The sequence below is a fragment of the Poecilia formosa genome, unplaced genomic scaffold, assembly GCF_000485575.1.
Source record: "Poecilia formosa unplaced genomic scaffold, Poecilia_formosa-5.1.2 Scaffold18, whole genome shotgun sequence".
Taxonomy (NCBI): Eukaryota; Metazoa; Chordata; class Actinopteri; order Cyprinodontiformes; family Poeciliidae; genus Poecilia; species Poecilia formosa.
Window position 1 is genome coordinate 1,214,597 of NW_006799957.1, and position 23,907 is coordinate 1,238,503.

The following is a 23,907-nucleotide window of genomic DNA, read 5'->3' on the forward strand; positions in this document are numbered from 1 at the left end:
AAAAAAAGCACATTAAACATAAACACAGATTAGAAGAAACCTATTAAACCAGATAGTATTAAAATGGTTGAATTGTTTTCTCTAGATTTGGTGCCACATGAGACTTTCTCTGTTGGCTGCTTCAGTGAGATTTCAGACTTCAGTGACCGATCACACTGATTTTGACTCTACATTAATTTTCTAGGCCAGTAATCAACTGCCATGTTCATGTTTCTAGGCCCCTTAGATATATGGTGAATACACTTTGTGACACAGTCACTGATGCAGCTCAGAACCATTTATTTCACTGTTCTGCAATGAAAGCTGCCCAATCCTATTTGTTTGGCTGTGTTCAACCTTGATACGAATCAAAGTCATGCACCAGGAGGATCCGAGGTTGTGCTTCTTTTTCCATCTTTATTCACTTGAAATGAAATAAACTTATGCTGACATAAATCCCCCGCTCACGGTACTATGCTTTGATGCTTTCTTTCTGTAGTAATTTCCCACACTGTGCTTCAGAATTGGATGCAGCAGACAAATGTCTACTCCTCCTATGATTCAAAAGCCATTTAGTTTTCTGAATGCTAAGTGGTGCTTCATTTTGATACACTGTGAAAGAGGATGAACACTACATTTTTATCTCGGGGTGAGTTTGAATTATTTCTGCCCCCTGCTGGTGTCTTAAAATCATTACCTGACATAGAGACTGCAGAAATTCAAAGTATTCAAAGTATAAGTATTAAGTATTAGATGCAGTGCAGATTGTACATTTTGAGACTTATAATAGAGAGGTTGACTTTTTGAATGAGTAGGAACAGCACAGTCTGGTGCAGCTGTCTCCTACTGGGATTAATTGTTGTCCAACACATTGCTTTAGAGCAAAACACAAATTTGTTGACTTATTTTTCAACCTTTTATGCAAATGTTAAACCAACAGTTGCATGACTGATTAGCTATGCATAGATTATAGCATAGAAAAATCATAGCATAGATTAGCTATGGTTTTATGTACTACTAAACAGATCATATTTGATTAAAAATAAATGATAAGGAGTGTCTTTATTAAGAGTGGCTGAGTTGGTAGAGCAGGTGAACGACATACAGAGACCGTAGTCCTCAAAGTGGCTGTACTGGGTTATTTTGCCACATCTTCCTATTTTCTCTTCACCCTCTTTCCTGTCAAACTGCTGTTCAAATTAAGCTCATAAGTGCCAAGCTAATCTTTAAATTAAATTAGTAATTTCTGTCTTTTATTATGTCTTATGATGTTTTAACAATGCCACTGGTCCAGCCAATCAAATGTTTTTAAGACCAGTTTATCAAAAGTGAAGGAAACAGCAAAAATAAGAGATCAAAGGCAACTACAATTAAAGGTCATAATGTAAGAATGTTTTATGTCTCAGTCAAAGACAGATGCTTTGATATCGCTCTGCATTTGCCAAGTGTAAATGTCCCAAAAACCTCATGTTGGCAGCTTTACAAAACATACAAAGCAAATTTACAGAGGATGTTTTCTTACACAACCCATTTGCTTATCAGTGTAGTACAGTTGTTACTATAAAGTGCAAACATTGCTGGAAGGCTGTTTGGATGACAGCTTTTTTTGTAACAGTGTGGTCTGGCTGAGATAAACAGGATATGTGAGCACCGACACACTTTTTTTTTTGCCCTGTAAACATTTCAGATCAAATATCATTCTTGGAAGACAAATATTCATTCTTTTAAGTTGTGTTAAGGAATAAATGCCATATGTGATCAACAGCTATGTAAACCACTGATTTATGATCCTTGTGAGCAAAGCAAAGAAAATCAACAGGCATCAGAAGAAATAGTGTTCTCCATTAATATTATCATTATTTATACTTAAGGTAAAAGTGTGTACAAAAGTCCTGAAATAAATTGTCTTTGAGCATTTGTAAACTTTTTTTGTCTCCATTTATTGTGAAGCTTTGACCTGCAGATACAATCATTGTAGAAAGCACAACATAATAAAAAGTAGCATCTTTGTTCATCTTTCCTGAATAAATTGTAGATATGTTTCACTGTGTCATAGAAATAGCTTCTGTGCATTTATTAACAATCATTTAAAATATCACTGATAATGAAAAACACATAGTTGTGCTCTTATGTTTTGAAATTACTTACCTGGTAAGTATGTTGAACCCTCATTTTCAGTCTGAATAACTTGGAGGGTTTACAAATCAAGACCGATGATGTGGATGGGGTGCAAATCCATCTTGTCCCAAAGCTTTGACCTCCTGGAGTGTTTTACTGACATGAGATCACCAGAAATTGCAATGAATATAACTGTTCCACTACTAATGAGAGGGGGAGGTTGGGTTTTCCAAAGCTGCTCATGCATCACTGGAGATCCTTGTGTCATCTGTGGGCTTGTGGTTTCACTTGGAGAGATTTAGATTTCTACCTTGAACTGCATTTTTTTTCCATACTGCATTTAAAAATGTCTTAATGTATGATAAATAATTTTGTAAAGAACATAAAAGTCAAACTATTTGCAAAATTCTCTATAGGCTGGCTTTTGACTTTTTTTTTTAGATTGTTTATTAAAGTGCAAGGTTATTATGTAAAATCAACTTTTTCGAGCTTTATATCATGTTATAATGTAATTGCGTCATAACAAACAGATGTGTAGTGTTGCTTCAGTTATTTCATGCATGTTTGAGAAATCCTTTAATCTCCCCTGGTAGCCATTCGGGAGAAAACACTTGGTGGAACTGCGCATCCTCTGCACTTATCATACGAACTACTTCTCAGTTCAATGAGCTTAAGAACGGTTGCAAACAGCATCATGGAGGAGCATTATTGTGTTGATATGCAGAAGGTGGAGTATTGGACAAAGTAGGAACTTCTTAAAGAGACAGATGCCCATTTCAAGCCATCAAATTGCAAAGTCAAATTTATTTTAAATTATGTTTGGTATACTGTATACACATAATTTTTATAACAACAAATGTAACATAGTTACTTAATTGCGCTATAAAATGATACTATGTGCCTGGAAAATACATAATATGCGCCCTTTAAAATTTTCAGCCTCCGTAAAGATCTAAGTTCAAGGACGTTTTTAAGTTAATTATAACTGTTATAGAGCGAGAGTTTTTGCCAAGTGTTAAATTAATGTGTGTTAATTTCCTAAAAAAGCAAGCTAAAGTTAAAGGGTTAGCGTCGTCATTGGTGATCATCCTTTCATTAAACATCGTAGTCAGTTCTCTCTCTCGCTCTGTCTCGCTCGCGCGTCCCGTCTCCCTCTCTCGTTTTTCATTTGGGGATGGGTGTAGCCTGACTCCTTTCTGCTGGCTGAATGAGTGGTGAGAGTGGGTCTTTGCTTTCACAGGATGTGAATAGTACTCGCTTACGGACAATTAAGAGAATTTACTGTCACTTAAAGTGAAAAGCTAGAAAAAGACACAAATGAGCGGTCGTGTTTTGAAAGTGCCTCCGTTGCGGTCAGCGGCAGGATCAAGGAGGACTTTACTTCTTACACCAAGGTAACTCTCCGACTCTACGTGCACTTTTAGGTACATTTAAATCCGCCGATTTCGTTCACTTTAAACGCTTTTTTTTTTTTTAAATAGACGTTGATCTCTATAGCCTGTTGGATTATGAAGTAATAATTGAAATAGCGCAAAAATACTGAGTATTTTCACAGGGAAAAAAAAAAAAAAAACACATCTAAAAACACGTGTGATTGTTTTAAAATACTGATTTTATTTGGTTGTAAAATTATTAAGGCCAGTGAAAGGAGATTTTGAATGGACACTGTAATGTGGCTGTTAATTATCTCCTTTACTGAAATGTACCTCCTGTATGGAGGTTCAAACGAGCCACCATTTTAAAAATATTTATTTATTTTTTTTAACTTAAATGTGCACATATTACAGCTATAAGCAATTATGTAGATAATTGTTAAAAAGTACAGGCATGTTCTTGTTTGCAAAAAACTTATTTCGTGGTTCAGCATGAGTCACGAAATACACATAAGCAATTTGTTTATTCCGTCAGCCTTACACATCAGTAGATAGTCAGGTCTACCTACTGCCAGTTTCAATAAAGTCTGCTATGCAGGTGACAAATGAAATGTTGCATTGCATGAACCATAAAATAAAGAAATACTGAAATAATTGGTTAAGATTTTCCAAACTATTAAAGAATAATGTGATACAGTCTTCATGGAACTAAATATGAACTTTGGTCACTAATTGATAAACAATATATTTATTGGTAAACGATAGATGCGACTCAAAATCAAAGACAACCATTACCAAAAGATGTCACACTGTGAGACATCTTCAGATGCAACAGTTTTTTTGTTTTTTTTTTTGTTGTTTTTTTTTGTTTTTTTTGTGAGATGGATGAAATTATGAACAGTTCCAATTGACAGACAGTTTTTAATACCTTAAGAGTTTTGCTGGAAATCTGAAGATTATTTTATATTTTAAGCATCACAGTGAGCCCAAGAAGTAATTCCAGTCAACATCAAGATAACATGATCAGAAGAAAACAAAAGTTTTGGAATGGCCAAGCCGAGTCCAATTAAAAATCTTGCCAATTGTGACAGTCACCTAAACAGGGCTGTGAACAAGAAATGTCTTCAATGCATATGGAGAATATTTGCAAAGCAGAGTGGGAAAATATCGTCAAGTTGAGACGATGAATAGACCCATCCCATATCAGAGACCACAGAAAGCTGAAATTGAATCAGAAGAGCTTCAAGAGACTAATCATTTACCTGAATTACTGCATCTTTTTTTAGTTTGTTTTATTTTATTTTTTTTTTCAGTTGAATGGTATGATATAGACTATAGTACCTTATATGTGGACTAATCTATAAAGATAAAACAAAAATCTTAACCTCATAAAAACCTGAAAACTTAACAGAGGTGCTTACACTTTTGGTAGCGACTGTACCAGATATATTTTCTTGGTCTTTTTATTTGAAACCAAGGTGAAATCAGAAAGTGTTCTAAAGATAAAGTGGTTTACAACCTTACATTGTTTATATCCACAATGTTTACCAATACCGTTAGCCTTTAGATTACTGTTTTATGTCCTACCAACTATGTAAAAGTTGTTGGAATGTCCTCACTTTCTTACACTCTCCAGCCAATCAATCATCTTAAACATTTTTAGTGAATCACATATCAGACTAGCATCATAAAGACTCTGGAGGGCAGCCATAGAAAGCAAGAAACACCAGTTAATTGCCCCACCAAACATGCACTCCGTTGTTGTACTCCCACACTCTCCCTGTCTGGGTTTTACCTCACAGAGCAGACAACTTGGCTTGTAATATCAACAACCCACAGGCCTTCCTCTAAAAGTTGACATCCCTGTGGGGTTATTCACGGCCCCTCTGTGTCGCCCCTCACAGAGGAGCTATTGTCTGAGAATACCACAGAAATTTGCACTGAGTGGGAATCGTTAAACTAATCCAAGAGTCGACGGTGTTGAAAATATTTTTGAAAATATTAAATCAAACCTTTATTCTCTTGTTTTTGAACTCAAACTTTGAAGCTATCCACCCATAACCACAAATCATCTTCTAAGCCATCACTTACATAAATGGTCCAAATCAGCACCTTAAAGAAGTGTAACTCACAGCCACTGCTCTGTTTTACAACTTCAGCCATGCCACTCATTTCCTGCCATGTGATTATATTCAATTCTGAACGTGTACAAGCCATTTTTGTCTCCCTGTGCTTTTCTGTGCAATCCCATGTTCCCATGAAGTCTGCAATTAGCCTTTGCTAATTGCAGACTTCATACCCACAAAGGGCATTTTCAGCTCAGTGGAGAAGTCAGAAGAAGAGAAGAACTGATTCAACTCAAGCAATGACTCAGCTTGAAATGATCATATTAATTTACCTTTTCCACTAGGCCACATTTTTGTGTGCCAACATAAATTTTATTACCATCTGTGGTTACCAGTGGTAATAATCGAGATCATAATTATGCAGGAACTGAGCTGGACTTGTTTTTATGGTCTCAGCAGATATCACTTTCTTCAGAGTAGAAAACTATAGCCTCCTATTAGACTTGAATGGTCTCGTGCGCTGATGATGATGTTGACTAAAAGGGTGCACAGTTTGTTGAATGTTGCACAATGACTAGCTTTTCATTCTGTTCAAATATGAGCAGCCTGACTTCCAGGGCATGATTTAGGTTGTGCAGAGACTGTCCACCCCTGTAATTTTTGCCAGTCAGGCATTGTCTGTTTCAAGGTGACTTAGAGGTCCATTGAGACATGAAGGAAAAGCTCATGAAGACTTTTCAAAGCTAATCACCCCTTTTTACACAAATTGCCTCTGTAAAACATGGCAGAGTACACTTGAATTCTTTCTGATGTCACAGCTTTAGGTTGATTTATAACCTTATTTTGGCTAATCATGCTTTTGAGTTTTTCTTAAAGAAACTTATGTTGTTAATTTTGGTTTTCTCATGTTATATTTGACCTTACACATATAATGAAACTAGCGTTACATGTGTTTTGGTTTGTGTGCGCGAATGAAGTGAGAAATTTATGACATGAAAGAAAATGATGATTTAATATTTATGTATCAACTGATATGTTAGTTCTTGGTGTGGTTCTTGCAGTGGTTTCTTTGACTCCAGAGCCAATCTCACATCTACAAACAGACATTTTCCATGCTGTGCAACCATTTATTTGTCCTTTTCTGCTCTTTAAAGGCAGACTAACCACTTTTCTAAGCGATTATCCTGTTTCGTTTCAGGTGGGATGAGAGCAGCTCCATCAGCAGCGGACTCAGTGATGGTGACGGCTCAGAGAACCTCAGCTCAGAGGAATTTAATGCCAGCTCATCTTTGAACTCCCTGCCCAGCACACCTTTGGGATCAAGACGGAGCTCCTCTGTTATGGTGAGCTGTAAAAATGCATCTTCTCTCCATTCCAGTGTGGATTAATGTCCCTTCTAATAAGATAAGCTCTGCTTTTTCCCTTGGATGTAAGTGCCCTCTGTGAATAGTGTGCATTCTGAGTTTAACAGTGTCTTAAATCTTAGGGTGACACACATATTGATTGTATGAGATGGTGTGTGGCATTAATTGTTTAGAAGAAAATGATGGCCCAAATTGTGTCGGGCACAATTTTGAAATGGTTTGATTATATTTGCATGTCCATGCATTAATCAATCATGAAAGTAATTCAATTTGAGTGTTTTTTGGAATACTGTTTTATAAAAATTACGCAGGACACAACATTGCATCATCTCTTCAAGAAATCACAAATTTTGATGCTGAAATGTCTTGTCAACGTCTCTACCTTTTTGTAGACAAACAATGGGTTTGCTTTTGCTAAACTGGAGAATGCTTGGTTGGACGACATGGCCATTACTGCCACTCTATGAGCCATCTGCCGTTTTATATCACTTTAATAACATGCCAAGAAACAGCATGCATGATTTTGTCCTTAGTGCCACCTCCACTTGCACCACATGATATCTATTAATGTGTAACTGTCATTTTTTCTAAAAATAGCACATTTACATTTTCAACTCAAGATATTTTATATTCGTCTTAAAAAGTTTTAAATCCATAATTATTTTAAACTTAATTTATTTTCATCTGCGGTTGTCTTCAGTTCTCTTTTGGTGCAGGAGTTTATCTTTCTATTTTTTTTTTCTGGAATGCAAATAGGATACAAAGTAAAATTACTGACACCAGTTGATTGTAAAGAGAACAAAGGATACATCTGATTGTGTCTTCTCCATTTTTCTCTTTTCAGCTCCGCACTGATGCAGAGAAGCGATCTCTGGTGGAAAGTGGCCTTTCTTGGTACAGCGAGGATGGCAAAGCCAGCCACAAGCTTGACAGCTGCAGCTTCAACTCAGGAAGCCTCAAATCTGAAGCCCCAAGCAAGTGGAGAAAGAAGCCGCCGAGCCTCAGCGAAGATTTTGGGGTTAAAGCCGATTTGAAGAAGCCTCAGAGTTTGGGTCAACCAGGAAGTTTCAAGAAGGGCAGAAATCCTCCGGTGGGCGTGACCTCCCCTATTACCCATACCTCCCAGAGTATGCTCAAGGTTGCAGGTGAGACTCTGTTGCATATTGGTCTCATCTAGATTTCATCAAAAGGTTTTATCTGTTTATCTTCTTTAAGGAATTCTGCCCACAGCTACTACTTTTAGTTTGTTTTAAGATGAAAATCCATGTCATCAATTATCTCCCCAACTTCTGAAGGCAAACGTGAAACAGTGTGTTTATGTAACAGTCAAGCCAAATGCCTGCTTGTTATCTGGAACATTGAAGAGATATATTGCTAATGCAAGTCTGGCTCTGATCCATTCTGCACACTACGTGCAAAAAGAACAATATCATTTTAAAGTTATGCACCCACGCTATTATTATTATCTTTTACCATCTATGTCTGCAGAAATATTTTTGATGAATTTACTTAATTATTTTTCATCATCAAAAAACATAGTATTTTAAAATAATCACTCTTTTGGGGGTTTTTAGCTACAGTGTTTTGCTTTTACTTTTTTTTTTTTTTTCCTGAGCTAATTCCATGTTTTGACATAAGTGAATCAGTTATAGCTAGTACTAACAACAGTACTAACAAAAAGAATCCAGAGTATTTTGGGCTTACTCATATGAATGTTTATTTTCAATAGGAACAGCTATGGGTTCTTATGTGATTCTCACAATGTATTACCCTTACTTAAAACACTATATACTCTTGATTTTTACACTATTTAAACAAAAATAGTGACTGTATTTGTCTAAATTTCTCACTACTGCAAAAACCATATTGTATTGAATATTATGATTAACATAATGTTATTTATACCAAATATATACTGTTATGTGATAACAATTAGGCCAATCAACAAGGAGGTGAGGAAAGAGGAGGACAGCTAAATAAGTAGGGCAGTTAACAGAAGGATCTGACAATGAGTGATGGAAACTAATTATAACTGTAGGAGAGGCGATTCATTACATGGGAACCAGAAAAGGGCCATCAAATGAATGTAATGCATTTGGGTGAGGACCTGAACTAATGACTGAGGACAAATGTACCAATGAGTAAAGAAAATAACATATAAAATCAAGCATGTCTGACAGATGATTGGCAAAACTAAAACATAATTCTGATCCAAAATAATCTGAATGCAAAGCAAAACAGTTCACAAGAGAGGAAGATGCCATAGTTAGAGGGACAAGTATTTAATTATTATCTCAGTCAGTCTTTTAGCCATCTTTGCATTTGCATCTAATAATCAGAATGAGGAAAAGAGTCTGTTAAAGCAAAATGACAATCATTTCAGATAAGGTTAACCAAATGGGTTCTGCCAGTATGTGAATTGATCTGAACTGGACTGAACTGAATTGAATTAATATTTTCTTTTTGTTATTCCTTAAGTTAAAAAAAAAAGTCTTGCTCTTTTATACTTACTTGACATGATTTGCATGTTTTCTCTTTTATTTAAGGTAGGAAATTATCTGCTTAATTTTTTTAGACATTCCAGGTACTTGTGGATGACAGATCAGTGGCAACATTGATCTGTTTTACCACAAATAAGTGTACATTAAATTTATTAATCTCCACTTTCACCTCATTTTATGTTCTTGTTTGAAAAAGGTATTTTTAAAACAATAACTTTAATTTTTGACATCTGAACTTGTTGTCAATCCTGTTTTAAAATATTCATAAAATCTGCCAATGGCAGGTTTATACCAACAAATGGTGAGTCAGAATACGTGCCATCTAAATATTTATTGAAAATTAACTTATTCTCCAAGTATTTGCTTGCAAAGACTGTATTAGAAATTTAGCTACATGTCTCGGTAGCTCTAAAATAATGTATTCAATTTTTTTGTTTCTGTAGCACCAAAAAGTGAGAAGCCTCTGGACAAATCTAAAATTTCCATCAAAACTGCTGGCCTACAACGGTCCCGTTCAGATGCTGGCAGAGATTTTCACGGAGAACACCGCAAGCCCCCTTCAGGTTTGGTGAAGCCATCTGCTGGAGGTTCCTTTGGCTACAAGAAACCGTCAACAGCCACCGGTACCGCTACTGTTATGACAGCAGGGGGCGCCCATATCCCCGGAAGCTCTGCTACAGTGGGGAAAACACCCAAGTCATCTGGCATCCCTGTCAAGCCTGTAGGTGGAGGAACAAGCTTGGGCAGAAAGAACAGTTTCGACGCTAGCAGCGAGCACGGCTTCCTGGGGCCAAATGCCCGAAACAGCATTCAGTACCGCAGCCTGCCCCGACCAGCCAAATCGAGCGCTCTGAGTGTGATCGGACGCCCAGCGGCACGTCCTGCCAGTGGAACTATTGACCCCACTCTGTTGAGTTTGAAACCTGTACCCATGGCTTCCACAGGGCCCAGAATTAAAGAGTCAAGCGGCTGCAGTGGTAAAATGATGAGCAGAACGAGTACAGGCCCTGTGAACCAGACAGACAGAGAAAAAGAAAAGGAACGGGCCAAGGCCAAGGCTGTGGACTGTGGCTCTCTGAAGGGAGACGACAGCCAGTCAGAGTGTGCAGGGGAGCCAACTGTGAAACTACATGGCCTGAGACGCACAAGCAGCAGCAAATACCCTGAACTGTCCTCTCCCACAACACCAAGGTCTCTCATTAAGCTACGTTTTTCTTACTTTTCCTTTTTTCAAGCCATGGAAGTTTGGCTTGGAATTTTCCGACTTGTATTAGCACAACGAAGCAGTGTTGGTTTACAGAATAAGTGCTCTAGTTATCTTAATGTCAACAGCAATACCTAACAGCCCTCACTAAAGAATGTATTTAAGGAAAGCTGAGGAAGGGGAGCTAGGTTTTTGTGGATTTATGCTGCAGATAACGACAAGCCTTCAAAACAGTTCTACCAAGACTTTGTACAGTGAAACTATAATGAGCTCCCTTAAACACATGATGCATTGTTTTAATATGTTTGAATAAAAACAATAACTAATTTGAGAAAATTGATAATCAGCATCAAATAGCAGATTATTTTCTCCTTTTTTGTTTTGACATATTTTGCCTTCCTTGATTCCTAGGATGCTGAATACCAAGTCTCTTGGTCGCCCTCCCAGCTTGGCTCATCTGGACAAGATGAATTCAAACAGTCTTGACTCCTGTGTGACCATCCAGGACCTTCCACCTAAAATACCACCATACTCTAAGCTTCAAGACCTGGCTGCTTCCCACACATCCACCCGTCTTACTCCAAGCCCGGCTCCTGTCCTCCACATTGATTCCCCCACCTATACCAGCGAAAGCCTGAGCTTGAGTGGATCCCCCATGCTTTACCCCAAACTTTCTGGCATGCATCGCAGCTTGGAGTCTCTACCCCTACAGATGAGTGTGCCCTCCAGCGTAAGACTTGTACCGCAAGATATGAGCGATAAAGAAGAGAGGGCTTCAGGAACCTGGAGGGGAGGGAGTAGGACGTCACTCAATCTCTCGGATAGGCAAGTTTGCGATTTTTATTTAAAATAGGTTGTGGTAAAAGATGCTTTCATCAGCTTATTGTGTGTTTGTATTTCCTTACATAAGGATGCAGATTGCAGGTGTTGTTACTTTTATTTTCAAATTAATTCACTGAATTTAATGTGAAAGCCAAAAAGCTCTCCCAGGCTTTTCAGAGTGATCTGAATAAATGTTGTATTTACTGGCTCAGAGTTCACATCTGAGGACCATTGACTATACCTCAGGCACTAAAACAATGTTGGCAGGAAGAACTGCATTTGTCCTTGCCACTGATAATTTGCTGTACGCTTGTTTTGTAAAGTAAGCATAAATACAGGGTCCTTGGCAGCCATCAAACCAATCCATTTTTATTTTGTGGGACTTTTATGACGGCAGAAAGTGTGAGCTGTCATTTTGAGTAAGAGGTAAAAGTTTGGATCTATCACAGAATTGCTGTTCTTTCAAGGTGAAGATCATCCAATCTATTTTCTGGCAAGCAACTGCATATTTAGACAATCAGACACGTGGCTTTTTAAAGTGTATAGATTATTAAATGGCTCAAATGTAGAAATAGTGATACAAACCATTGGTATTTCTTGGCAGGGTTTCTAATAAAATCCAAGAAATATCTGTTGGTAATTGTGATTCTGTAACACAATAACAGTTTTATGCTGGAAGTAATCCAGAGCAATTTTTTTTACTCTGCTTTTTTGCAGTGTGCAAACGGACCGGAATACTTTGCCAAAGAAAGGCTTAGAGTGAGTCCAAGTAGCATTGCTTGTTTTTACATTCAGTTTAATATGACATCACTGTTTTCACTTAAAACAACCTTTTTTTAGGCGCTACGGGTCAAGCCTCTCAGACAGCGATGGAAGCAAGCCGGGAAGACGCCACTCTCACACTATAGTGAGCATGACGGAGAGCAACACCCCCCCTCAGCTACCTTCACCCACCCACCTTCTCCACCCTTCCTCCAGCAAAACTACTCTAACCAACATTGGTGAGTGTGTCTGTTCCAGTTTTGAAAAAAAGATTTCCTAAAACTGTAAGATTGTGATGCAAAGAAGATGATAATCTCCTGACTGAAGTCTTTTAGACCAGTTTTTGAAACTTTTATTGAAACATGGTTCTGCCTTTCATTCAGTCATTGGAATAATTGTCTTATATTCAGGTAAAGTCATGCTTCCTGTGTTTGTGGGATTTAGTTTTATCCTTTTGCTTGCCATTTTTGCACAATAGTTGCCCCAATTTCATGTGGCACTCCAAGGATATCACGCTCCAACAGCACAGGCCCCTCCAGTGACCCAGCCTGCGATCTGTATGGATCCTCCCCTCTGGGCAGCAGTATGTCTCTGGCTGACCGGCCAAAAAGTATGATGCGATCCGGATCCTTCCGCGAACCAGGAGAGGATGGTGAATGTTCTTGCTTTTCTTCTCTTGTGTTCGAATATTTCAACATAAACAGTTTCCTTTCATGGCCAAGCAAGATGGAGAGAAGTGTTATATGGTCATTTTAGACTTGTAGTGAATTAAATCAAGATTTGAACTAATACTTTTTAAAGTTGTAGGTAAATGACAAGTTTTGCAACACATTCTAATTAAGTGATTGATTATAGTTTGTAATTTACATATTTAATTTACTTTTACATTGTTTATTTTCTTAAGCTTTGCTACACACAGTAAAAAAATAAATCAACTCAGGTTTATTTATGATTTTAATGTTCATAGAGACAGTCATATTCTTAAATTATTTCTCTGCAGTCATCTGTTCTTAATTGTATTTTCCAAAAAGCTTGACGTCTAGTTGTCTCAGACAGAGTTTTTAAGAAAACAATTGTTTTGTTTTCTTACTGATTAAATTAGTATCCCTGTGAAAGAAACTGAGTTTTTCCATGGAGTAATGTCTTTCCTTTGTCTTCTGCAGTGCATGGCTCTGTGCTCTCTTTGGCATCCAATGCGTCATCTAACTATTCTGCGGTGAGTCAACACAGCTGTTTTACATGAATAAAGAACATTTTTATCTATCTTATGTTTGCTGTCGTTTCATTCTCATGTTTTAATCTATCTAAATAATATATTTCATAGAAAGTAGTATTGACAAGTTTTTTCTTAATTAAATTGGCAACTTCTCACAAGATTAAGATTTTTCAAAAACTGCTTCATTATAGAATCTTTTCATTAAATAGACATAAAAACGGTAAAGATATAGCCATGTTTTGTTTTACTCTCTAAGGTGTCATATTTGAAACCTTAGATAAATAGTTATTTTATATTGCAAATGTAATTAGACTTAATCCTCGACTCAATCCCCTTTTCTTGTGTTGATGCTTCATAAGAGTGAGGAAAGAATACAAGGAGAGGTAAGGATCACGTTATATCTCATCTGTGAGACTTGTTGGAATGTGTCCAGTCATCCGCCTGTGTTCACAGTGTTCCAGGAAGGCCACGGATCTTTATCTCAGCAGCTCATAACTCATTTTGTTTTATCTCTAATATTCTTTGAACTCCAGTACCCTTCCCCAAAATCTAATAAACACAGTCCAGACCTAGTACAGTTCTCAGTGCATGCTCTCCATACTCACTTTGTAGTTCCTTTTTGTGGTGCAGTAGCCTCAATATTATGTTGTTTGCATATTGTGGTTGTAAAGTAGTGTGTTTATCACAATCCACCGTTGCATCATTGAGTTCATTATCCAAATTAAAGTCTTCAATACTTTTGCAGTTTTGACTGAAGATCAAGTTGTCTTACATCTTAAACCTAATTAGATTTTTTTTCTGCAGCAAATCCGGAAGTTGAGACGAGAGCTGGAGTCGTCCCAGGAAAAGGTGGCTGACCTGACGATGCAGCTTTCTGCTAATGTATGTGCAGTCATTACCTCATTTTCTATTCACTTTTAGTTAGGAGCTAGTTGACTTGATTTGTTTTTACTTCCCATATGAGATTTTGATAATTCTAAAGATCAATTTCTCTTTAAGTGAATTTCACAGTGGCATAACATATTTCCATTTCTAACTCTGTTACTCATCTAATTAAAAACACATTTTAACGTCTGTTACTCAAATAATTAAAAACACATTTTCACCAGCCTTTAACCATAAGCCTGTTTGTAGTTTTAAGAATTTTACCTGAAAACCTCTGCACCCTGCTTCTTCATTGTATTCAGCTTTTAATGCATGAATCTGACTGGTTTAACAGAAACAAACTCCGAATTTCAATAACAAATCTATGAAAGAAGCAGTGTTTTTGTTTTGGTATATTTGTTAAAGGGGTGATGCCCACTTTTGTGTTTGTGTGTGTTTTTATATGACTTGCATAGGATTTTTTCCCCCCCCAGATCTAATGCATCTGTCCCTTTCTTTTTACCTTGGCTGTATTGACTGCTGGACTCTCTGCTGCCCCCTGCCTGCTTCCCAATGACTCTCACCTCTGGATGCTGGGTGTTACAGCTAGGCCAGGTTTGTTAGAGCAGAATACAGTACTGTGTTGAACTGTAACTTTCTGTTGGGGTTGTGGTTGGCATGGTGCATCCCATTGGCTGGAGCAACAGCAATAAATAATTTCCATAATGCAGTTGTCTTTTGTCTCTGGACCACCATTTCAGTGATGCATCTGCTTTCTAAACTTTAACAGCCTCATTTGTGCTCTTTGCACAATTTTTTGCAACCATTGTGGCTGTTTCTTGTCCCTGTTTCCATACAGTACAAAGCAGTATTTCCATCTGATTGCAACAAATCTATATTTTATTGTTCTCTAAATCTTTTAGCAGTCATTCAGACTGGAGAAATTATGGTTATGATGCGTACCACATAGGTAGAGGAAAAATCCCTCAGGGTTTGCTACTCACCTCAATTCTCAATTGGAGTCTTGTTGCATATCATTCCCCCTTTTTTGTTTCCTACGTCCCAATGTCCTACCTATGTTTTGGTTTTTGGTTTTTTTTATGAGAATAAGGCATAAAAATCATGATGCAATCAGAGCACATTGGATGTATGATTTGCCAGAGTCTAAACATATTTTCATCTTACATTTGTAAGTGACAAAATGTTCTAAGCGCTCATACATCAAATTATAAATGAAATATTAATTCAGATCAATATTATTTTGTGTTTCTAGGATAGTAGCAATGTTTAGACAGAGACCAGCTAAAGTTTTAGGTTTTGTAAATGAAGATAAAAACTTTGATTTTAGAAAAAATTTCGAAAATAAGCAGCAGTAAAATTTGACAAATTTTGTAAAAAAAAAAAAATATTAATGGAAGCAGAGTGCTGGTCTGCTAGTTTTGAATCTGCACAAAAACTAAGCCTCTCATTCTAAGTGAGTTTTGAATTTCTTACTAATTCTGCATGATATTATCGGCATGAGTCCAGAAACAGTGTCCTTATTTCGTTACGAAGTAACACAAACTTACTCTTTGCCCTCTTATTGTCATTTGTCAATTCCTAAATGAGTCAAATTTGCTACATTAGAGTTGACCTTACATTGCTGCTCTGCTTCACCATCCTTATCCTAATGTTTGCTTTCAACTCTGACATCATCCACAGCTGTTTGACTGCTACATCCCTTCCTTTCTCCCCCACTTAACCACAGAGAGACGTTTGCTTGATGTGCTGAGTGAGGTTGCAGACCGATTTTATTCAGCTCATGACTCATACCTATCACCCATTGCCATCTGCACACACTTTTTCCCTCTGTGGCCGTTCACCTCTCTTTCTCCGTCTTACAGGCTAATCTGGTTGCAGCGTTTGAGCAGAGTCTGGCACTGATGACAGCACGCCTGCAGACACTGTCAGTCTCCTCAGAACAAAAGGTATCTTGTTGGTATTATGCCACAAATGAGCTATGTTTTGCCTCATAACAAGTCTGTACAAGTAGTGATTTGATGCACAAGATTTCATTGGAGTGATAAGAAATCAATTGGGGTTTTTTTACAACATTGTTTTAAATGGTCCTGTAGACATGTAAGAAGCCTTAATCATCACCCCTCCACTGCCAGTTTTGACAGCTAGTATGGTGAAATCCTGAGTTTGCTTTTATCTAAACATGATGCTCTACTAAGCATCTTTACTCTGCTCTAATCTGTCTAAAGCATGTTGCTTACAAAATGTTTGTGGTCCATTTGCATACAACCTTGTAAAACTGTATGTGTTCAGTCTTTTATAGTTTGTACCATCAGGATCTATAACCTTGTGTCTTGTGTAAAATCTGAGATGTAACTGTAAAGTTTATCCAGGAAAATAGGTGAGGGTCAAAGTTTACATGGCAGAATAATCCATGTCGTCGTGAACTACTTAGCACAACCTAAAAACCTAAAAACTCTTCAGCTCAAAACAGACTCTGTTCAGCCAGTCAGCTACTGTAACCTGACATTGTTTTCTTTCTCCAGGACTCTGAGCTCACTGAATTGAAACAGACCATTGAGGTTTTAAAAGCCAAAAATACAGAAGCCCAAGAAATCATTCAAACTGCTCTCAGCAACCCAGAAATCACACCTAAAGGTACAGAATGTCATTCCTTATATAAACCCCTCCACATGCATTTTTTTGGACTATTAACAGATTGTTTTACCTGCTGTTATCCAGAGCTGCTGATAAATCGACAGAACTCATCAGAGAGCATCTCCAGTCTTACAAGCACTACAAGCCATTCGAGCATGGGGAGTCTCAAGGAGCAGGAGGCCAAGAAGAAGAAAAAGAAGAGCTGGGTGAGGAACTAACAGCACAAACGTAAATCAGTATTAAGCTATAAGATCTCAAGAAGTCTGATGTTACATAAATTATGTGTTTGTTTTGTCACTTTTGCATAAAACACAATTTTATTCAGGTGATGTGATAAACTTTTCTTCAAAAGAAGCTGTCTTGAATGATTCATAGCAAGTGTATCAGCAATATAAAATAACATTCAAACAATTATGTATGTTTTTCTATCAATTCTGCATTATTTCTACCATATGTCCAGTGAAATACTTGCAATTATAATCATTCCAAGAAAACCAGTCTGGAATAAAGGTAAAACCATAAAAATATTTTGAACTGAAGCATAACCTTTCTAGCTTGTAAAACAATTCAACAGACTGATTGGCTCAGACTTTACATAAAAGAGTTTCAGGAAGATAATTCTATGACAACTATGCTAACAAGACACAATGAGGGAGAAACAGAAATAACAAATTATCTTAAATTTATAACCTAAGCAAAGCCTGCAGGAAAAATTATACTTGAAAGAACAGATACTTCTACAAAAACAATAATGACCAAATCTGCCAACAAAAGCAGAGAACCATAAAACTAGGTTGGATTGAAAGGCAAAACCTGGTAAATGTGAACACATTTGAAAAAAGCTGACTGACTCTTAAAAAAATATAAATCATAGAAACCAGAACAAGAAAACAATCAGGCACAAAAGCATCTCGAAGATGACAAAAGACACCAGACAATGATCCTGCATTATCATGCATGCTTTTGATTCTCCTCCTATTTTTATCCACATGGTATTAAGTATGACTCTATTCTCTCCCTCATGCTCCCTTTTTTATTTTAGGTCTTTGAGGTGAGTGATGGTGAAACCTTAAGCAACATCTAAACCTGCATGTTTTTAACGAGTCATACTTAAAAATGTTTGTGCTCTTGTGTTTGCATTTTATTTACTCATTAAGCTCCTCATAATATCATCTCATCACATCATCTGACATGACAAGGATTTTAGACATACATTTTTCATAGATAGCCATTTTATTGCAGACATTATCAACGTCTGTAGTACACCAGCTGTGAATCATTCATTTCAATTTACCCACCATTTTCTCAGAATTCACAAGTTAAAAGAGAGCTTTCATTAAATTGCTTTCAAAAGTTAACCTGGGAGCCATTTTTCATGTAATACTACCAGCTTTCACATTTTTGGTTGTTTTAAGTGTTTTCAAAACCATTGCACATGCTGATCTGAGTTCCTACCTCGTCTAACCAGCTGCGTAGCTCCTTCAACAAAGCTTTCAGTAAGAAAGGCTCAAAGTCAGGGCCGTACGCTGACATCGAAGAGATCGCCACTCCAGAGTCTTCTGCACCTTCTTCCCCAAAAGTCAACATTCCTGGAGATAACCCTCAAATGAAATCCTCTGCTTCTGCCTCATCGGCAGGGTAAGCCGCCAAAAACTATTAAGTCCTGATTTTATTTATTTATTTATTTATTTATTTTAGTATTGTCCAATCTGCTTGGCTTTTCTAGTGTCTCCAGTGATGTGATCTTTGTTTTTTCAGACTCTGTGAAGGAGATGATGTGGCAGATGATAAAGTTGTAACAGAGCTGCGCTCAGAGCTGTGGGAGAAGGAGCGGAAGCTGACAGACATCCGCCTGGAGGCTTTAAGCTCTGCACATCAGCTGGAGCAGCTGCAGGAGGCCATGACCAACATGCAGGTATGTGCTTGTATATTTATGAATTTTTTATGCTGAATACATAAATATGTAAGTATTCACTACAAACGGAAAGCTTCAGAGTATCTTTGCAAGTATTCACAGCACTTTTGTTTTCTTAAATAACTGTCCTGAAACTGTTGTGATTTTGTTTTTGCAGATGACAGTGGAGAACCTGAAGACTGAGAACGATAAGCTGAAGACAGGTAGTCTGTCTCCCTGTCCGTCTCCTGGACCCTCCAGCTCTGTGTCCCAGTCCTCAGGTCTCACAGCTCTGGGGAGTTCATCCCCCCGTCAGTCAGTTGCCATGCACATGCCCAAAAGCTACAGCAGAGGGCTGAGTGAGGGGAGCAGCTCAGGTACAGTCCAGTCTCTGACAGGAAGAGTAAAAATAGAGCAGGGTGATGGATAACTAGGCATAGCATGTAAGGAATAGTGATAGACTGGACAACTTTAAAAAATACCTCTGAAAAAAATCCTATAGAATCTAAGTGTAGCTAATATAAGTTGAAAGTTTATGGAAAATGATTTTCTTTCAAAGTTGAAGGTCCTTATTAAAACACAAACAATGTGAAGAGCAACAGTGACTCACCAATTTGTTAATTATTTTTAATTTAAAAAATGTTTTCTGATTTTTCTTAGCTGTTGAGTTTGAGTTCTGCTTCTGTTTTCTGTTATTTTTACACCTTAGCAGATGTCCACTCTGCTGATTCGCTCAGCCTTTCCTCGCAGAGAGATGACCACCGTGTCAAAGTGGTTGTTTGTGTGGCGGATTTACGGGTTTTTAAAGATGTGAGCACATTGTTCTTTCACTTTTAGCCATTTTTTATGAATAATTATATATTCTGTGTCACCTAATACTTGCACTTTGACTCAACAGGAGGCTAAACGGCAGGATTTCTTCATCGGTACTGTCAGGGTGAATGGCAGGATGGACTGGGTCATGTTGGATTCTGCTGTCAGCCAGGCTTTCAAGGTGAGATGCTGTGTTCAGGAATTGCATTTTAGGTTTTTCCTATTTAAAAACAAAGGCATTTGTCTGGACAAACATGGTTGAGTTCGTAGGACCTCTTGTCGTGGAATAAATCCAATTTTTGTCAGTGACAGTCAACCTAATTGCAAGGAAGTGTTTTTTTCTTATTTTTATTTCAACTTAAATATCTTTTTGGTGTGTTTTTTATGGATTTGATTCCAGGTCTATATAGCCAAAGTGGACCCCACCTCCAGCCTGGGTCTTTCTACAGACTCAATCTACAGTTACAGCATGGGCCACATTAAACGGGTGTTGGGAGGCGAAGCTCCCGAGACACAGCCGTCTCGTTGCATGTCACGAGGCCCCAGCAGCATCACTGTATCACTAAAAGGTCTGCAGAGTTGATTAACTCATGATTTCCAATATAGAAACCATTAATTATTTTTCAACAGGTCTGTATTTGAATTAGGATTATCGTGCCGTGTTTAAACTCAAAGTGCAAATTCTCCTTTAGATTTGCCCCTCCAAAAAAAAAAACATGCATTTGTAGTCCTTCCTCCTCCATGTTTGCAGGTTTGGTAGGTGAGCTGTGCTGTTAGCAGCAGTGCAGGCAGAGCTTTGAGCAACATGATCTTAGTGCTGTCAGACACATGGGCCCCAAAGAAGTGTAAAGCGGACCCCTCCACTGCAGCCGGGGGGTTGGGCGTGCAGACTTCCCACACTTGTACCAGAGTTATTTTCAGAGTGAAGTGCTTGAGCTTAGTGAGGCTTATGAAGGACATGCGAGGTGATAAAAATCTGTCTTCAAAACATCACTCTGCCAAAGCACGACCTGTTGAAATACATATTCCATGCGTTAAAATTTTCAGCCGAAGTTTAAAGCTACACTTTATCATCCCTCTTTTATGTTTTTCACACGATTAATAGGCAGTAATCAGCTGTATTGTTTATCGCAGCAGTTCTTCATCAGGTCATTCTCGCTTCCTCTCGTTAAAATGCAGGTTTGAAGGAGAAGTGTGTGGACAGCCTTGTGTTTGAAACTCTCATCCCTAAACCCATGATGCAACATTACATCAGTCTTCTACTCAAACATCGCCGTCTCATCCTGTCTGGACCGAGCGGGACGGGAAAGTCTTACCTAGCTTCCCGGTTGGCCGAGTACCTGGTGGACCGCAGTGCTCGTGAAATCACAGACGGGATTGTGATCACTTTCAACATGCACCGGCAGTCATGCAAGGTAACAGAGACTGATGTTTTATTATGATCAATACGTTATTAAGGTTATTTGGTCTGACAGGGTGTCATTTTCACCATTGTTCTTACCCAGGATCTACAGCTTTATCTTTCCAACTTGGCCAATCAAATAGATCGGGAAACCAGTTCATCAGAAATCCCATTGGTGGTTATTTTAGATGACATTCACGATCCAGTTTCCATCAGTGAACTTGTCAATGGTGCTCTAACCTGCAAATATCACAAATGGTAAAATTACACACACAGACTGAAATCATATTTAGAGATTATGTTGAAATGGCCTTACATCTGTAACTTTATCTGTGCATTTAGTCCCTACATTATTGGAACCAGCAATCAGCCAGTGAAGATGACGGCAAACCACAGCCTGCATCTAAGCTTCAGGTTGGTTTTAGATGAAAGCTTGAAAAAGATAAAGAATGTCCTTTTCATAATGTTATAGACGTCATTACCACATATATCAAGTCTGATATTATAACATCTTGGTCTGTACTTTTACTTGCATCCATGTAATTTTTTGGTTTTCTATTTGTGCAAAAATATTCTACTACTGTAGTTTTCATTGTGTGAAATATTTGTGCACATTTTTGTTGTTGTTTTTGTTTCAGAATGGTGACCTTTTCCAACAACGTGGAACCAGCTAATGGCTTCCTCACACGGTATTTGCACCGGAAGCTCATGGAGTCAGAAGATGAAAGGAGCTTAACCAACGAAGACCTCATCAGGGTTTTAGACTGGGTTCCCAAACTGTGGTATCATTTGCACACCTTCCTTGAGAAGCACAGCACATCAGACTTTCTCATTGGTATAGAAAACACAAAAGAGAAAACCCCTATTATATATTTTTTCTTTGGCAATTATGTGTGTGATTTATATGTCTTCTCTTCTTTTTTTTACTTCTCTTCAGGCCCTTGCTTTTTCCTGTCTTGTCCAGTTTCCGTTGATGAATTTCGGTCTTGGTTCATTGATCTGTGGAACCACTCAATTATCCCATATCTGCAAGAAGGAGCAAAAGATGGTGTCAAGGTAAGATATCTTCACAAATGGGGCTTTTTCTGAAGTAGGATATTTAGCACTGGTGGAATCACAACACTAGCACATCAGGCATATCAAAGAAGAGCTAAATTAAATTATTTTAAGGTTATAAGCCCACTAATCTTTCAATCTGTTAAAATGAGGCTGAAGTATTAATTATTGACTTTTGCACTGGGTGATAATCATCACATATTTAAAGTAGAATAATAGGTTCCTGTAATTTCCCCAGGGTTAGCTTTTTGACAACACATTAATTAAAATGGAAATAATGTAAAAAAGAAAGAGCTACTAGATGCTGAAGTCAATGGATATGTTAGTAATCTGATTAAGACATACTATCTATTTTCCACTGACTAGAAGTAAAGCAGGCAGAAATAAATATGCATTACACTGAAAAACCAAGTGAAGCCCATTTCACTTGCGCGGTAAAAATACCGCGCAAATCAGTATTTTTAGGGAGCTTGCAAATATCAGAAAAAAACAAATGGTAAATCCATTTACAATTTGTCTACATAATCTGAATATCTATGGATTATGTCATAATGCAGTGATATTCTTAAAGAAAGTTACTAATGGACACTGAGCACAAGTTCAAGGCATAGAAGAAAAACAAAACAAAATTCTTGAAAAAAAAAATTAAGCTAAATTGGATCAGTGTTGCAAAGTGTGTACTGGAAACCAAAACGGTTATTGATGGCGGTTCTGAATATGTTGCCAGTCCACTGATCCAGTTGGACAAACTTCCTTAACGGGTTCTTCTACGGTTTGCCAGAATCTGCTTCCAGGAACAAAGTTACTGATAATTACTTTGATAAAACTGAGACCAACATCACCTTAGAGACCAATAAAAACTGAATTACTATTCTAAGAAAAAATACAATTTTCAGGCTTTCTGCATCCTGGTAATATCAGGAATCTTTTACTGCAGTCAAAGTACTGCCAGAATGGCAAGATCCAGGCCAATGAGTAAAAGGACAGATTCACGGATTGAGTTGCCGCGCAAATCAGTATTTTGATTTAAAGATAATCATGAATTTATCATACAATGAATTTCTACATTAACTATGTATATTGACAGACGTTGAGACAAAACCATTTTTTGAACATAAAAAAAAAAAACATAAAACGACTTCATTGTGAAGGTTGTGATCATCACTGGCGTAGTTCGACCTAAAAGCTTCTGCAAGAACATTTTGAAGAGAGAGAGACCTGTAGTGTTTATAGATAAAAGTTGAAATCTGGTGTGTATGTGTGGGTTGTCTTGGAGCATAATTTCCTTTAGTCAGCCAGGACAGATAACAACTATCACCAAGCCGAGTATTCCCTCAATTCAGTGTTATGCTTTTTATTGTGCTGCCCAGTGCTCCTCTTTATGAAACTGCAGCACTGCAGAGAACAGCAGTAAACTAGACAAAGATGCAAAGAAACTGCTGAGCAATGACGTATAGTGATGTTCATTAGGCTGCACAGAAAAAAACAACAGATCCTACAAATTAACTGCTATTTTTAAAGTCTTTGACCGCTTTCATGTCAGTACAGTTTGTCTTTCAGTGATGACTTCATACTCTACATCGCATTTCTGGGTTTTTGCTCCTCTTCAGGTTCATGGCCAGAAGGCCGTATGGGAGGACCCGGTGGAGTGGGTGAGGGGCACCTTGCCATGGCCGTCCGCCCAGCAGGACCAGGCGAAGCTGTTCCATCTACCTCCTCCCAGCATCAGCTCTAGCAGCCCATGTCAGTCCAGTGAGGAAAGGCCTCACAAAGAAACTCCGCCCAGCTCCATGGAATCTGATCCTCTGGTAGGAAAGA

At 37.8% G+C, this 23,907-nt stretch overlaps 1 protein-coding gene across 17 annotated transcripts in view; it reads left to right on the forward strand.

Annotated features, from left to right (window-relative positions):
- The window catches only part of nav1b (neuron navigator 1b), a 63,940-nt gene that overhangs the window by 36,965 nt on the left and 3,068 nt on the right, over positions 1-23,907 (forward strand). For 5 of the 17 annotated variants that reach the window (XM_016668876.1, XM_016668875.1, XM_016668877.1 and 2 more), the window contains 27 exons: positions 6,735-6,879; positions 7,745-8,045; positions 9,845-10,592; positions 11,017-11,430; positions 12,145-12,186; positions 12,268-12,428; positions 12,668-12,841; positions 13,353-13,405; positions 13,765-13,788; positions 14,210-14,287; positions 14,876-14,884; positions 16,153-16,236; positions 16,813-16,924; positions 17,009-17,130; positions 17,967-17,975; positions 18,393-18,562; positions 18,683-18,839; positions 18,997-19,195; positions 19,528-19,628; positions 19,717-19,812; positions 20,032-20,200; positions 20,811-21,046; positions 21,137-21,291; positions 21,376-21,447; positions 21,672-21,868; positions 21,971-22,089; positions 23,700-23,897. In XM_016668876.1, coding sequence (XP_016524362.1) covers positions 6,735-6,879; positions 7,745-8,045; positions 9,845-10,592; positions 11,017-11,430; positions 12,145-12,186; positions 12,268-12,428; positions 12,668-12,841; positions 13,353-13,405; positions 13,765-13,788; positions 14,210-14,287; positions 14,876-14,884; positions 16,153-16,236; positions 16,813-16,924; positions 17,009-17,130; positions 17,967-17,975; positions 18,393-18,562; positions 18,683-18,839; positions 18,997-19,195; positions 19,528-19,628; positions 19,717-19,812; positions 20,032-20,200; positions 20,811-21,046; positions 21,137-21,291; positions 21,376-21,447; positions 21,672-21,868; positions 21,971-22,089; positions 23,700-23,897 — 4,345 coding nt within the window. Of the gene's footprint in view, positions 1-3,311; positions 3,492-6,734; positions 6,880-7,744; positions 8,046-9,844; positions 10,593-11,016; positions 11,431-12,144; positions 12,187-12,267; positions 12,429-12,667; positions 12,842-13,352; positions 13,406-13,764; positions 13,789-14,209; positions 14,288-14,875; positions 14,885-16,152; positions 16,237-16,812; positions 16,925-17,008; positions 17,131-17,966; positions 17,976-18,392; positions 18,563-18,682; positions 18,840-18,996; positions 19,196-19,527; positions 19,629-19,716; positions 19,813-20,031; positions 20,201-20,810; positions 21,047-21,136; positions 21,292-21,375; positions 21,448-21,671; positions 21,869-21,970; positions 22,090-23,699; positions 23,898-23,907 lie in introns of those variants that run through there. The other 12 variants (XM_016668879.1, XM_016668888.1, XM_016668880.1 and 9 more) reach the window with 9 other exon arrangements.